This window comes from Ptychodera flava, chromosome 15, assembly GCF_041260155.1.
Source record: "Ptychodera flava strain L36383 chromosome 15, AS_Pfla_20210202, whole genome shotgun sequence".
NCBI lineage: Eukaryota > Metazoa > Hemichordata > Enteropneusta > Ptychoderidae > Ptychodera > Ptychodera flava.
In genome coordinates, this window is record NC_091942.1 from 22,825,295 (window position 1) to 22,839,110 (window position 13,816).

The 13,816-nt window shown below is 38.2% G+C and overlaps 1 protein-coding gene across 1 annotated transcript in view; it reads right to left on the reverse strand.

Moving 5' to 3' along the window:
* The window catches only part of LOC139151571 (uncharacterized), an 84,433-nt gene that overhangs the window by 3,144 nt on the left and 67,473 nt on the right, over window positions 1–13,816 (reverse strand). The window contains exon 7 of the mRNA XM_070724464.1: window positions 867–991. Coding sequence (XP_070580565.1) covers window positions 867–991 — 125 coding nt within the window. The remainder of the gene's footprint in view (window positions 1–866; window positions 992–13,816) is intronic.

Consider the following 13,816-nt stretch of genomic DNA (forward strand, 5'->3'; position numbering starts at 1 on the left):
AACTGTTCATTTGAAAAATCCGTGCTAGAGTTTAACTGTTATATGATCTTCATATTATGCAGAAAATAGTCAAATGACCAAAGTCCTAGTATGTCCAAAATTGTAAAGAATTATTGGCTGAGAAATGTAAGATGATTATGATGATTAGAGTGTGAAATCAAGGAGTTAAATCAATCGAAATATTTAAGTATTTTGATCATCTTTGAACACATTAAGCATTGCTAGGTTGATTTATCTACCATGTGTGATGGGGACAGGCAATTTGCTCTCTCATAAAGAAATACATGAATAATTGAAATCGTAACACTTTTTATGAAGATCAAGTTCATTATTAAGTATTCGACACCCCATTTATGACCCAAAATTTTGCAAAATCTATTAACAGTTATGTTAATAGCTTATCAACAGAAAACTAGTCAGGCGCCTACGTCCCCTTTTCCGCCATTTTCTGATTGCTAACCCGTCATTCAATGGAAAAAAAAGTTTGCATAAAATATTTTATTAGATTTAGTTGCTTGATTACCCTTAAGGAGGGAGGGAATCTCGAAATTATTCATAGTTTACAGATTTATTTAATAATTGTTGTACAACATAGGCCACCAATCAAGACTAAAAGAAAATGATGGCAACAAGGAAGTGAGAGTCAGATTCTAGTTCTTGAAACCATTTGCATTCAAAAACTGAAATCAACTGACAGTAGAAAAGTAATTTAATTTATCTTATGAAATTTTAGAGTAATCGAAAAAATTGGGGCACAGAAAGTGCCATGAAGCACCGTCTGTTTAGTACAGCCAAAAAATCTCCCTGAGAAACTACTGATAACGTTACAAGCTTTGCGGAAGGGGATTGACCATATGTATGCCTACCTCCAGCTCTTGCCTCAACCAGTATGATCTACTATCATCTGAACTGTCGTCCTCCATCATTTCATCCAGGCACCTTTTATTACCAACATTCTTTTCCTTCCAACAATTCTCAAATTTCTCATCATCTGTAATGAAGAAATTTCTTTATATAGTTATGGTAACTCAGGCGCCGCAAAATTGTGTAGTTCCATTTGCGTTTCTGAAGTGGGTAACAGCTGGCATTTATGCTTCTCTGATAGTACTTGGACATGCAGACTTTGTAGTGACTGTATGTGGTTATCCCAATACTCCTTTACAATAGGGTTACAAGTATTTTTATCGGATGAGCTATGGCAAAGGAATCAATCGCCTTTCAAAAAAATTTAATGCTCTCTTCTCTTACAGTGTATCTGAGAACAGTCTTGTCTTTTATAGTCAACATGAACAATTTAAATTGACACATGAAGAAACAATGTCAACAGCACCGTGCTCCCATTTTAAGAACAAATTAGTGATGCAGTATGTTCGATATGTTTTATGGGGTATATGTACATTCAAGTCTCCGTTTGGTAAATATTTAGCACAGAACCGGGAGTTGTAATGAATATCTGAAGATGACATGAGTTAAACTGTCAGCAGTTTTGAATTAATTTGTGACAAATCAATAATCCATAATCAGCAGGTCTCTGATACAAATTTTCACAAAGCAAAAGTAGCTGGTACCTTAACTACAAAAATATATATTTTTGTGGTTTGGTTAAACTGGGTGAGGGGTCTCCGCCAGTCTGCTTCCGGGCAAAGGTCTGGGTTTCAAACTTGGGTTTGCAGACCTTTGGAGAGCCGTAAGTGAAAGTGGTTCCGTCGGGCCGGTGAAGACCACCTATACTTGAATGGGGTAAATGTAATGACCGGCCCACGACAGGGAAGCAGACTAGTGGAGCCAAGGATGAGATGGGGTTGGTAGAGGGATAGCGTGAAAAAAGGTCCGAAGGCATGGCCTAGAATAAATGAACCTAGAGACAAGGAGCCTGAAACAAGGCTTGGTGACGCCAAGTGTCGTGTGCAATAGAAGGAAGATTAAAAAGATAATGCACACTAAGATGTTTACATCAGCATGTGTAAGTGTTTACTGGCACTGTTCGCGATCCCTGGGATCCCTTTGTTCTAGTCTGTAAGAGGATTATGGAGGTGTGAGAGCCTTTAGTTTTCCATTGAAATTGTAATCTGGTGGGTAAATTTTCTGATATCAATGAGACAATCTGGTACCAACACAGGTCCTTAAAGACATGGTTCGGGCGTAATTTGCTTACTAGCTTACTATTCCAAAGGAAAACAAAAGGCTATGACACCTTCATAATCCTCTTACTGGGATCGAGTCCACTACCTTTAAGGACAGCTGCATCCTGCAAGGGGGCCTACCTCTGTGGACTTTAATACTTACTAGATATGTGTTATCACACAATTCTTTATTTTGTGGTGTAGTGAAACGTCATGACGTTTAACCTGTTAACATTACTTGAAAAGTGACTCCTGGTCCTGTTGATAAGCAGTTTTGCTGACGAACAAGTGGTATGCAAGATTTTCAACAATATTATCCTTTATTTAATGTTGTAAACTTTTTAATGATTGTAGAAAAATTGCCCTGCATTACTTTGTGTGATTGCATAAAATACGATAAATCATTGAATAGGAGTGTGCGTTGCCTTGCCAGTTGATATGTAATCTGAGTTGACCCTCAGTCATGTTAAAGTTCAAAAAACACATTCACTACTTAACTGGTGATATACATATTCGTAGTTTTAGTAGCCCTAACTCAAGGTTCCATGAATAAATTTATAATAAATCAATTTATTTACATATTTATTAAAGTAGGAGACCTCTCGAAATTAAAAGACTTACACTTCAACTTCAACTTTTGCTCAATCTTTCTGTACAAGCAATTTTCTTTCCAAATTAAGAATAAAAATCAGGGGTCAACGTGCAAAATTGTGTTTTAGAGAAACAAATTATTCAATATTCTACCACAAAAAGAGTGTCATAGGCATGATTTATACACTTTTTCACAAGTGCAGCATACGCAAGGTCGACTTGGCTCTTATATAGTTATCCAAGAAGTTGCGAATTTTTAAATTTACATTTGCTTTTCTTGTTCTGCACTGTTTTTAGAATTTTCTTCTGATGAAAGTTTAGTAAAATTTAGTACCAACACCATATCATATCAATACTTTAAAAAACTGTTATATTATGAACTGAAAGATTGTAAAGTCATGTTAGTAAAATTAGCACTACAACGAGGAAAAATCTAAAAACACGATTGGAATTAATACGGGTTAATTGGTTCTTCATATTTTTGAAATATCTCAAAAGTGTTTGGTACTCTATAACTGAATGTTGCAATATTACAAATTACTCATAAAACAAGTTGGCTTGAAAGGAAATGCACATTAGCTTACATTTGAAGATCAAACCGACATTACTTGATAATAATAATACTAATAATAATACTAATAATAATACTAATAATAATAATAATAATAATAATAATAATAATAATAATAATAATAATAATAATAATAATGATGATAATAATAATAATAATAATAATAATTATTATTATTATTATTATTATTATTATTATTATTATTATTATTTATTATTATCATTTTTACTCATTTATAGGGCGCTTTTTTTATAGTAATCTGATCAAAAGCGCATTACAAAATAAACTGAAAAAAATTAACATAATTTGGCTTCATCATAAAGAAAATATTAACACGATGTGAAAACAGCGTCATACTACACTGCAAATGCCTCACTAAATACATCCTTGGTCACTTTAGTGTTGATCAAGCCTACTTGATACAGACAGAAATTCTGCTTGTATAAAGACAAAACAGGCCCTGCCAAGGGTTGTAAATGAGAGCTAACGATTGGCACTCCGTGTTAAAAATTGAGACACAAGATACCACTTCCATTCATGAAAGCCTCTACTCGATAATTAGTTTATTAAGGCAACACACTTTTATGAGCTCACTGCTATAGCATCAAGTAAAATTGTATGTCCCATGCAGACAGTGTGTCTGGGGAAATTGAAATAAACAAGACTTGTACATGGACCAGTGCATGGCAATGTTACATTGTATCTCAATCTTGAACACAGGGTGCCAATCGTAAACTCTCATTTACAACCCCAGATAGAGCTAGTTTTGCCTTTGCACAAGCAGAATTTCTGTCTGTATCAAATAGCCTTGATCAACACTAAAGTGGCCACGGGTGTAAGCTGTGGGGTGAGAACACCGCCAAAATATCTTGAAAACTTTATTTAAACTTCTCTCATTATTATTATCCATTGTTTGGTGATTTAATGATAATTATGTCAGTATTTGGCCATTATTTTGCAATTATTTGATCATTATATGGATATTATTTTGACATGATTATGAACTTATTTGGTAATTCGGTTGTTTTGACATTATTCAGCATTGATGTCTTGATTTGGAACTTTATTTATCATTATTATCCATTATTTGGTGATTTGGTCATTTTTATGTCATTATTTGGTCTTTATTATGCGATTATTTGGTCATGATTACAATATTATCTTGACATTATTATGAATTTATTATGTTAATTCGGTTCTTTTGCCATTATTCGGCATTGATGTCTTGATTTAGAACTTATTTCATCATTATTGTGCGATTACTTGGTGATTTGGTCATTTTTATGTTATTATTTGGTCTTTCTTTCGTTTTTGGTCATGATTACAATATTATCTTGACATTATTATGAATTTATTATGTTAATTCGGTTCTTTTGCCATTATTCGGCATTGATGTCTTGATTTAGAACTTATCTTATCATTATCTTATCATTATTATTCATTATTTGGTGATTTGGTCATTTTTGTGTCATTATTAGCCATTATTATGCGATTATTTGGTCATGATTACAATATTATCTTGACATTAGCTTGGCTTTCAATTATTTGACCTCCTTTATTATCTGAACTCATTATTTGACCTGCATTTGAACCCTACCCAGAAATCATTTCACATTCACAATGGCGCAGCATGATACGGTCTGTTCCCTCGCATAGAGATAGAAAAGCGGGCTTTGCGTAAGTTTTAAAGCGCAGCTCAGCACATCGCGTATCTAGAATAGTTGGGCGTGCTCGAAAACTGAGATCGACCACAATTTTGGATTAAAAATCGATTGTTTTCGGCGGCGGAACTGGGCTGTGGTTGGTAGCCGACGGTGGCCTATAGTATTACACCTAGCCCAGCGTACAGGTCTGTGTACCGTGTGTTCTCGGCGTTATATGCCATATGGCACAGGCCCACGGAACGTTTCGTAGATCGTCGTCGGATGGGAAGTGACTAAGACAGAGGTTCAGCCTTCGGCCTCACAGTGTCAGTCACCTCCCATCCGACGACGATCTACGAAACGTTCCGTGGGCTGTGTTTATATGGTGGAGGCCGTATAACAGTGGAAACACACAAGACCTGTACGTACGCAAGCACAGGCGCTTGGCACATTGCTGGATAATAATCGTATTTAATATGTAAATGTCTATATTAAACCTGATTATCCAATAAAAGAATCACCCTACGCAATATTAGTGTAGGCCTATAGGCCTACATGTTGACTGGCATTGTACCTAAGCTTATGGCTGCCTGGCTCGGGCCCGGCGAACGCACTGCATAATCATCAATGTGTAGAATGTCTACATGACTTCATTATTTATTGAAGAATAACGGTGCGTGATATTACTGTACATGTCAGCGAGCTTAACCGAGGGGCTGTAGAGCTCTGCATGGCTTGGGCCCGGCTTTGGTCCGTTGTCCACTGCTGCACAGACAGGAAGTCAAGGCGTGAAAGTAAATCACAGTCCGATTTCATAAATCAGCGAAATCTACGAACTCTGAGCGTTTCCGGTGATAAAAACTGGTCAATGGTCAGATGGTTGCATAAACATCGATCGACTGGCTTCTTTTGCCTAAAATCATACCTTACCCTATGCTACTGGCGAGAAATCGTCCTGAAATCGGCTGGGCACACCAACCCAGCGCCGGCCATTTTGAATAAGCTGCATGCAATGTATGCGCCTGTGCATACAACCCTTGGCAGATGACGTCATTGCTCTTCTCTCATTGGACGCGTATATTAAGCTCGCTGACATGTACAGTAATATCACGCACCGTTATTATTCAATAAATAATGAAGTCATGTAGACATTCTACACATTGATGATTATGAAGTGCGTTCGCCGGGCCCGAGCCAGGCAGCCATAAGCTTAGGTACAATGCCAGTCAACATGTAGGCCTATAGGCCTACACTAATATCGCGTAGGGTGATTTTTTATTGAATAATCAGGTTTAATATAGACATTCTACATTTAAATACGATTATTATCCCAGCAATGTGCCAAGCGCCTGTGTACGCAAGGCTAGGTTACATACACACCCAGCCTGCCACACAGAGATCAGTAAAGGTATCGATACCGTGGACGAAAACGATAATCGCCGCGCTGTGTTTTATCGTAGGTATGCCACATATTTTTGGTTGGTCGGGAACTAAGCTTATTCTCGAGCATGGTTTTTTTTTATTGTAAACTCATAGGGGCACGGTCACTAACCTAACGATATTTTATTGCTTTGTTTGTTATGAAACGTTATGACTTTTCTGCCTTAAAGAAGTATTTTGATTCGGTCTTAGTCAGTTCCCATCTGACGACGATCTACGAAACGTTCCGTGGGCCTGTGCCATATAACGCCGAGAACACACGGTACACAGACCTGTACGCTGGGCTAGGTGTAATAGTAATACTAGTTACTACAGTACAGGCCACCGTCGGCTACCCCACCACAGCCGTTCCGCCGCCGAAAACAATCGATTTTTAATCCAAAATTGTGGTCGATCTCAGTTTTCGAGCACGCCCAACTATTCTAGATACGCGATGTGCTGAGCTGCGCTTTAAAATTTACGCAAAGCCCGCTTTTTCTCTCTCTATGCGAGGGGACAACCGCCATAGTGAATCTCCATGTGCAATGATTTCTGGGTAGGGTTCAATGCAGGTCAAATAATGAGTTCAGATAATAAAGGAGGTCAAATAATTGAAAGCCAAGCTAATGTCAAGATAATATTGTAATCATGACCAAATAATCGCATAATAATGGCTAATAATGACACAAAAATGACCAAATCACCAAATAATGAATAATAATGATAAGATAATGATAAGATAAGTTCTAAATCAAGACATCAATGCCGAATAATGGCAAAAGAACCGAATTAACATAATAAATTCATAATAATGTCAAGATAATATCAAGATAATCTCGTAATCATGACCAAATAATCGCATAATAAAGACCAAATAATGACATAAAAATGACCAAATCACCAAATAATGGATAATAATGATAAGATAAGTTCTAAATCAAGACATCAATGCCGAATAATGGCAAAAGAACCGAATTAACATAATAATGTCAAGATAATATCAAGATAATATCAAGATAATATTGTAATCATGACCAAATAATTGCATAAGAAAGACCAAATAATGACATAAAAATGACCAAATCACCATTGCATAATAATGATGAAATAAGTTCCAAATCAAGACATAAATGCTGAATAATGTCAAAACAACCGAATTACCAAATAAGTTCATAATCATGTCAAAATAATATCCATATAATGATCAAATAATTGCAAAATAATGGCCAAATACTGTGTCTGTCTGTCTGTTTACATTATAACTCAAAACAGCTGATTTGATTCAAGTCAGATTTAGTGGACAGGTACTGTATGGTAATTGCAAGAACTTGTTAGATTTTGGTTAGTGGCTTGCATATTAATGAAGTTATGAATGATCTTTTTCCATATATGACATATATGACAGTGCCGACATATGTCAAGAAATGATACACACAATTTCATGAAATTTTCCACAGATGAAAATCTCAGAACATTATGACGATACTGTGAGTATCCTGTCAATTATCTGCTCATCAACTCCAAAATAACCACCCCACATTTGATGAAATCTGCTGCAGATACCGGATCCGACAGATATCTGACTATATTGTAAAGCATTTAGTAGTTTGGGGTTACTTTAGGATTCACTTGCATATTTAATGAACTTTTTAATGAGTGATATAACTCTAAATTATGGCACCATACATAGTGAAACCTGCTACAGATATTGACCTGATTAATATCTTATTGTGGCGTGAAGCACTGAGCAGTTTAAAGTTAATAAATAGCTCATTTGCATATTTAATGAAATTTTTAATAAGGAGCATTCGTTTTTTACAGGGAGGGGTTCGGTAGAAATCAGGGGGGTTAATAAATAATATAATAATATTTGGTTCTTATATAGCGCACATATCCACAAGTAGATGTGATCAAGGCGCTTTACAATTATTATTACCCCTGGTCACTGGACCTAATATGACACCACTCAACTCCCTGGGGAGCAGACAACAGCTCACATGTGCAGCCAATAAGCGCAGCAGAGCTAAACGCACACATAACAACCTCTGTCCTACCAGGTACCCATCACTCCTGGGTGGGGAGAAGCAATGAGGAATAAAGTGCCTTGCCCAAGGACACAACACCACAGCCATGCCGGGGCTCGAACTCACAATCCTTTGATCGTGAGTCCACTGCTCTAGCCACTGGCCCATGATGCCTCCACATCATGGGCCTTTTACAAAACCGCTTTTTAGGGGGGGGGTCAAATTTTACAATCAATGATTGAAGGGGCCGTCAAATTTTACAAAGGTTTGTATTGAGTTAGGGACTGTCAGTGTCTTCGGCCTGGGAGGGGGGGGGCGGTGGATTATTTTTTGCAAACGTCAAAAAGTGGCTGACCCCCCCTATTCCAAATTTTGAAAACAGGGTGACCCCCCCTATTCAAAAGTTTGAAAACAGGGTGACCCCCCCCCCCCTGCACGCGACAACTGTAATATGTAATAATATACTGGTAATACTGTAACACACACACACACACACACACACACACACACACACACACACACACACACACACATATATATATATATATATATATATATATATATATATATATATATATATATATGTAATATATAAATATATTATATTTTACATACATTTATATTTTAACAGTCATTAAGTGTTTTAATGAAATTGTTGGCATGTCAGTTGTAAGATAGGAATTTCAAAGTGTCAATCTTAAAGTTTGAATACAGTACATTTTGAATGAGCTGTGAATGTATTTCACACTTTCTATGCTTAACCAGATGTCCTGAACTGTTGTACAGAAATGGATGTCAATCATTAATATCAAACAGGAAAAAGCTGTAAATCAAAAATTTTGATGGGTGTTAAGACTTGCCAGCTATCCAATTAAATCTCCTGAGGAGCCATAGACAGGCATTTTAGCCAAATCTGATGTGTGCAGAGTCTGAGATGACCTTTTCTTGTAACATTGATATTTGTGCATGTTGCTTTCTCATACTGAATTCTCATAGAGAGAACAGAAAAGTATCAGGAATTTGTCATGCTTTTCATATGAAATGGAGATTTCATAATAGTACACTTTCACTTAGCAAACATCAAGATATCTCTGGTATATATCTCTGATATATTAAAGTATGGCGCCCGAAGGGCGCGGAGAAAAATATGAAACATCCTGATATCTCTGATATATATGTCTTGTATATTAAAGTAATGCACAGGAAGGGTGTGCTGAAAAATGTCTGATATTATATTAAAGTAATGCGCTCGAAGAGCACGCTAAAAAATATTGAACATACATATATCTCTGATATATGTATGCCTGATATGTTAAAGTTGGGCGTGCTGAAAAATATGTCTGATTATTAAGTTACGCGCCCGAAGGGCGCGCCGAAAAATGCAACTGGATGAAATTTGTGGCTGACACGATGCATTTTAGGCAATGATGAGCCTGTGTCGAAATTCATAAACACACTGACCCCCCTATTGGGCATTTCAAAAACATGGTGACCCCCCCCTATCACCAAAGTCAAAACAGGGTGACCCCCCCCCCATGAATCCACCGCCCCCCCCCAGGCCGAAGAAACTGACCAGTCCCTTATGGAAAAAAAATTGACTTTGGAATTTCACCGAAATTTTGCTTGTGTAACTGATGTTTCGAGACGGTAGAAAAATAACCGACCGAAGCTCAGCCAAATTTATTTCTCTAGCAGGGCCAAAAAATCCGATACTGGCGTTAACCTCTCTAGAGCAGCAACAGAGCATGTAGCCCTGATTACCAGGTCTGTGTGTTCCTGGCGTTATACGGCCTCCACCACAGCCCTACAACGGTCTGTGGAGATAACTGGGGTCTCTGCAGCGAGATTCAAAATGGGGATCTCCATGGGTAAGCAACTTGTCGAGTACGTTATGTTTCAGAAAATGAGTGGTTTTGGACGTTAGGAGAAGTTAATGCATCTTTTCTGGAATTGGTTAAGAGGTAAAGGTAGGCAGGGAAAGATTTTGCCCCCAAGAGCAGAATTTCGGCCAAAAGACCGCTTCTCTCATTGCGGTCCAGATCCACAGGCGCTCCTTAGCTGGGTAGTCTGCTAAGTAGATCGATTTTCGGATCGATCTATTGATCCCGTAGTCGATATGCCCGCCACTGCAACCTAAATACTCACAAGGTGTGCAACACAATCACTCAAAAAACACGCGATCCGGGTTTTCAACTGGCCGTGCGCTCGCACAAAACATTCAGAACTACACTCCCATATACCTAGTTGGATCACAAATTTAACCATATCCTCGAAAATCATGCCGATGAACGTGTTACTCGCATCATCTTGAAGAAATCGGCCGTGTTTTGAGACCAAGCGCAGTGAAATGTGGCCTGCAGAACGATTCTACCATATGAGGTAGTTTATTCCACTACCGATTGGCTAATCAATGGCCAAAACAAAGGTCATGGCAAGACGTCACTGGTAAAGTATACTTGAACCAATCAGCAGTGGAAAAAATGATGTCATATGGTAGAATTGTTCTGCAGGCCGTATTTCACGGCGCTTGATCTCAAAACACGGCCGATTTCTTCAAGATGATGCGAGTGACACATTCATCGGCGTGATTTTTGAGGAGATGGTTAAATTTGTGATCCAACTAGGTATATGGGAGTGTAGTTCTGAATGTTTTGTGCGAGCGCACAGCCAGTTCGGGTACGAAAAGCATATACTTTGGAATGAATGCCGACAAATGGTTCTACTCCGGAATAAAAAGGACGCGATGCGTACGCCGTTCTACATACTCAGTACGCCCAAATAATCACGTGATGCCGGTACAAACAAACCCCATGTGTACTGAGGGCGTATGGAAATACACGTACGTCTGTACGCGTTTGCGCACATGGCTTTGTTTGTACCGTGGTCGATTCGAATTCCGGGTTTGGCCTATTCAAGAATAGGTACTCCATTCATCTCATCTTTAAATTTACCTATCACCTTTTTATTAATCTTTAGAACTCCCATCCTGTCTTTCATCCCACTAGTATCATATATTACCCCTCACCATTCTTTTCCACATCTTTCCGAACATATAATTGAAAGTTACGTCTGGGGAATGAAGAGGCATACTGTTAATAAAACTAGTATCTATGTAGGCTAATTCTATTCCAGGGAACTGCTTTCGAAAGTAATTGTAGTGCATTATGCAACTTAGAAAGTCGAGTACTGCCGCGCCAATGAAAACTTGCTTTACATACTGATGTTCATCCTTTTTCAGTCCCAGTAGGCACTGTCGCAGGAGTCACCATCCTTTTCCCTAGATATAAAAGTTCGTTATTTCACATTTGGATATTCTTTTGGTATTTATCAGGACTGCCCATCACAAATTTAAATTCTCTGTACTTTCGAACATCTTCTATTGTCTTACCGAACATTGCATTATTCATCAGTTTATAGAAATTTTTTTCGAATTGCCCTCATTTTAGTGCTAAAGTCAATATATTCCGCGAGACACGGTGCCTCTTCGAAAGCGAGCGCTTGATGTATTTTTTTTCAGTCGCATCCCCATCTGAAGATAGAAATCAAGCAACTTGTAATGTGAGATGTAGCGCTCTCTGTCCATGAGACTCGTAATCAGTCGAGTCTCCTGCCTTGAAATTCATTGTGATGTGGCGCAAGAGGTAAGATCATTGTGTTCTTCATGTTATTCGATGGGATATTCTAGGTCTACTTCTAGAAAAGAGGATAGGAAGCTATCACAATCCAAGTCAGCCGTTCGAGCAAACCACTCTTCCCAAAGTGGTCTTGTATTTTGTAATTAGAACTCGTTCTCCCGGCTTGAATTCAGGGGTAGCACCCGCGGCCGCCAACTCAGGACCGTAAAGTGTATAAAATGCCTGCCAATCGTTGTCCTCTGTTTCGTCGACGGGTTTCATTTTGATATTTGTGTGTACAGTGTTGTTGTGAATCTCGAGAAGTTGTGGTAGAATACCAAGCCATTCACTTGTCTGTTTATACGTGAAGTATTTCCACATCACAGTTTTTAATGTATTATTAAATCGTTCCACAACACTGGCCTTTTTGTCAATATATGTGTGAAACCAGTGAGTAGATGCTGACTCCAAACATTCCTGCATTTTTCGGCTACTAAATTCCCGCCCCTCATCTGTCTGAAGTTGCCTTCCACTTTTCTTAATTACATCTTTCAGTGCCTCCAGAGTATCATCGGCCATTTTCAACTGTATAGGCCTGGCCTATGCATATTTACTGAGCTCATCGATTACTGTTAGCATGTATCGAATGTTGTTATTCTCTTTTGCAAACTGTCCAGGCATTTCCACAAGATTGGCCTGCCACTCTGCGTCTATCGACAATATGAAGACGCGCCGTCCGCCCGTACCACCACCGCGAGTACGAGGGACCGGTTTATGTATATTATAAGTAAGCTGATTTTGCAACCAGTCCTGCACCTCTTTCTTGGTCACTTTTAGTCCGCTGGCACGTGCTGCCTCATTTACAACGCTTTTCAGAATTAGAGCGCGAAGCCACTGCAGTGAACTGCAATAAAAACTGCTTACACTAATTAGTTTCAGCTGTAGCCGTGGCCACTTCAGTGTTTAACAAGGCTACTTGATAAAGACAAAAAGTCTGCTTGTACAAAGGCAAAACTAGCTCTGTCTGAGGCTCGAGTTGTAAATGAGAGTTTACGATTGGCACCCTGTGTTCAAGATTAAGATACAATGTACATTACCATGCACTGGTCCATGTACAAATCTTTTTTTATTTCAACTTCCCCAGACAGACTGTCTGCATGGGACATACAATGTTGTCGACTTTGCCAGCTGCCTACAGCTGAAACTAATTAGTGTGAGCAGTTTTATTGCAGTTCACTGCAGTAGCTTCGCGCTCTAATTCTGAAAAGCGTTGTAATTTTTGTTCACCTCCGAAACCAGTTCTTGGGTTGTGATATAATTATCTTAGAGAGCCTTCGGGCGAAGCCATGACTTACATATTAAATCAAGATTTGAATTTTGTAAAGACAGTGGCCGGCAAGTCATTCATAAAGACTGTAAAGAGAAGTAGGCCTATTATTCAAAAGAAGAGGACTTGAGAAGAGGACCTGACACCTGTTATTCAAAGGTTGTTTGACCCGAGGCTTCCAGGTTGTAACTGATGACACTATGCACTATTCTAAATAGTTTATTTGCACTATTCTAAATAGTTTGTATTCTGTCAAATTCCTCAAAAATAAAAATGTAAATACGGTGAAAAGAAAATTTGACACTGACCCAGACCAATGTATTGTCAATGGGAGAATTTTATCAAATATTTATCTCCCAAATTGTTATAGAAAGGTTAAGTTGAAACCCTCAGTCATAATAGAGGATAGTTTTGTAGAACAGAGGAATTAGGTAAGTAGAAATCATGACAAACTAACTCTTTTGCCTAAAAGTGGCAAAAACTTGCGCCCAAACGGCGTGCCAA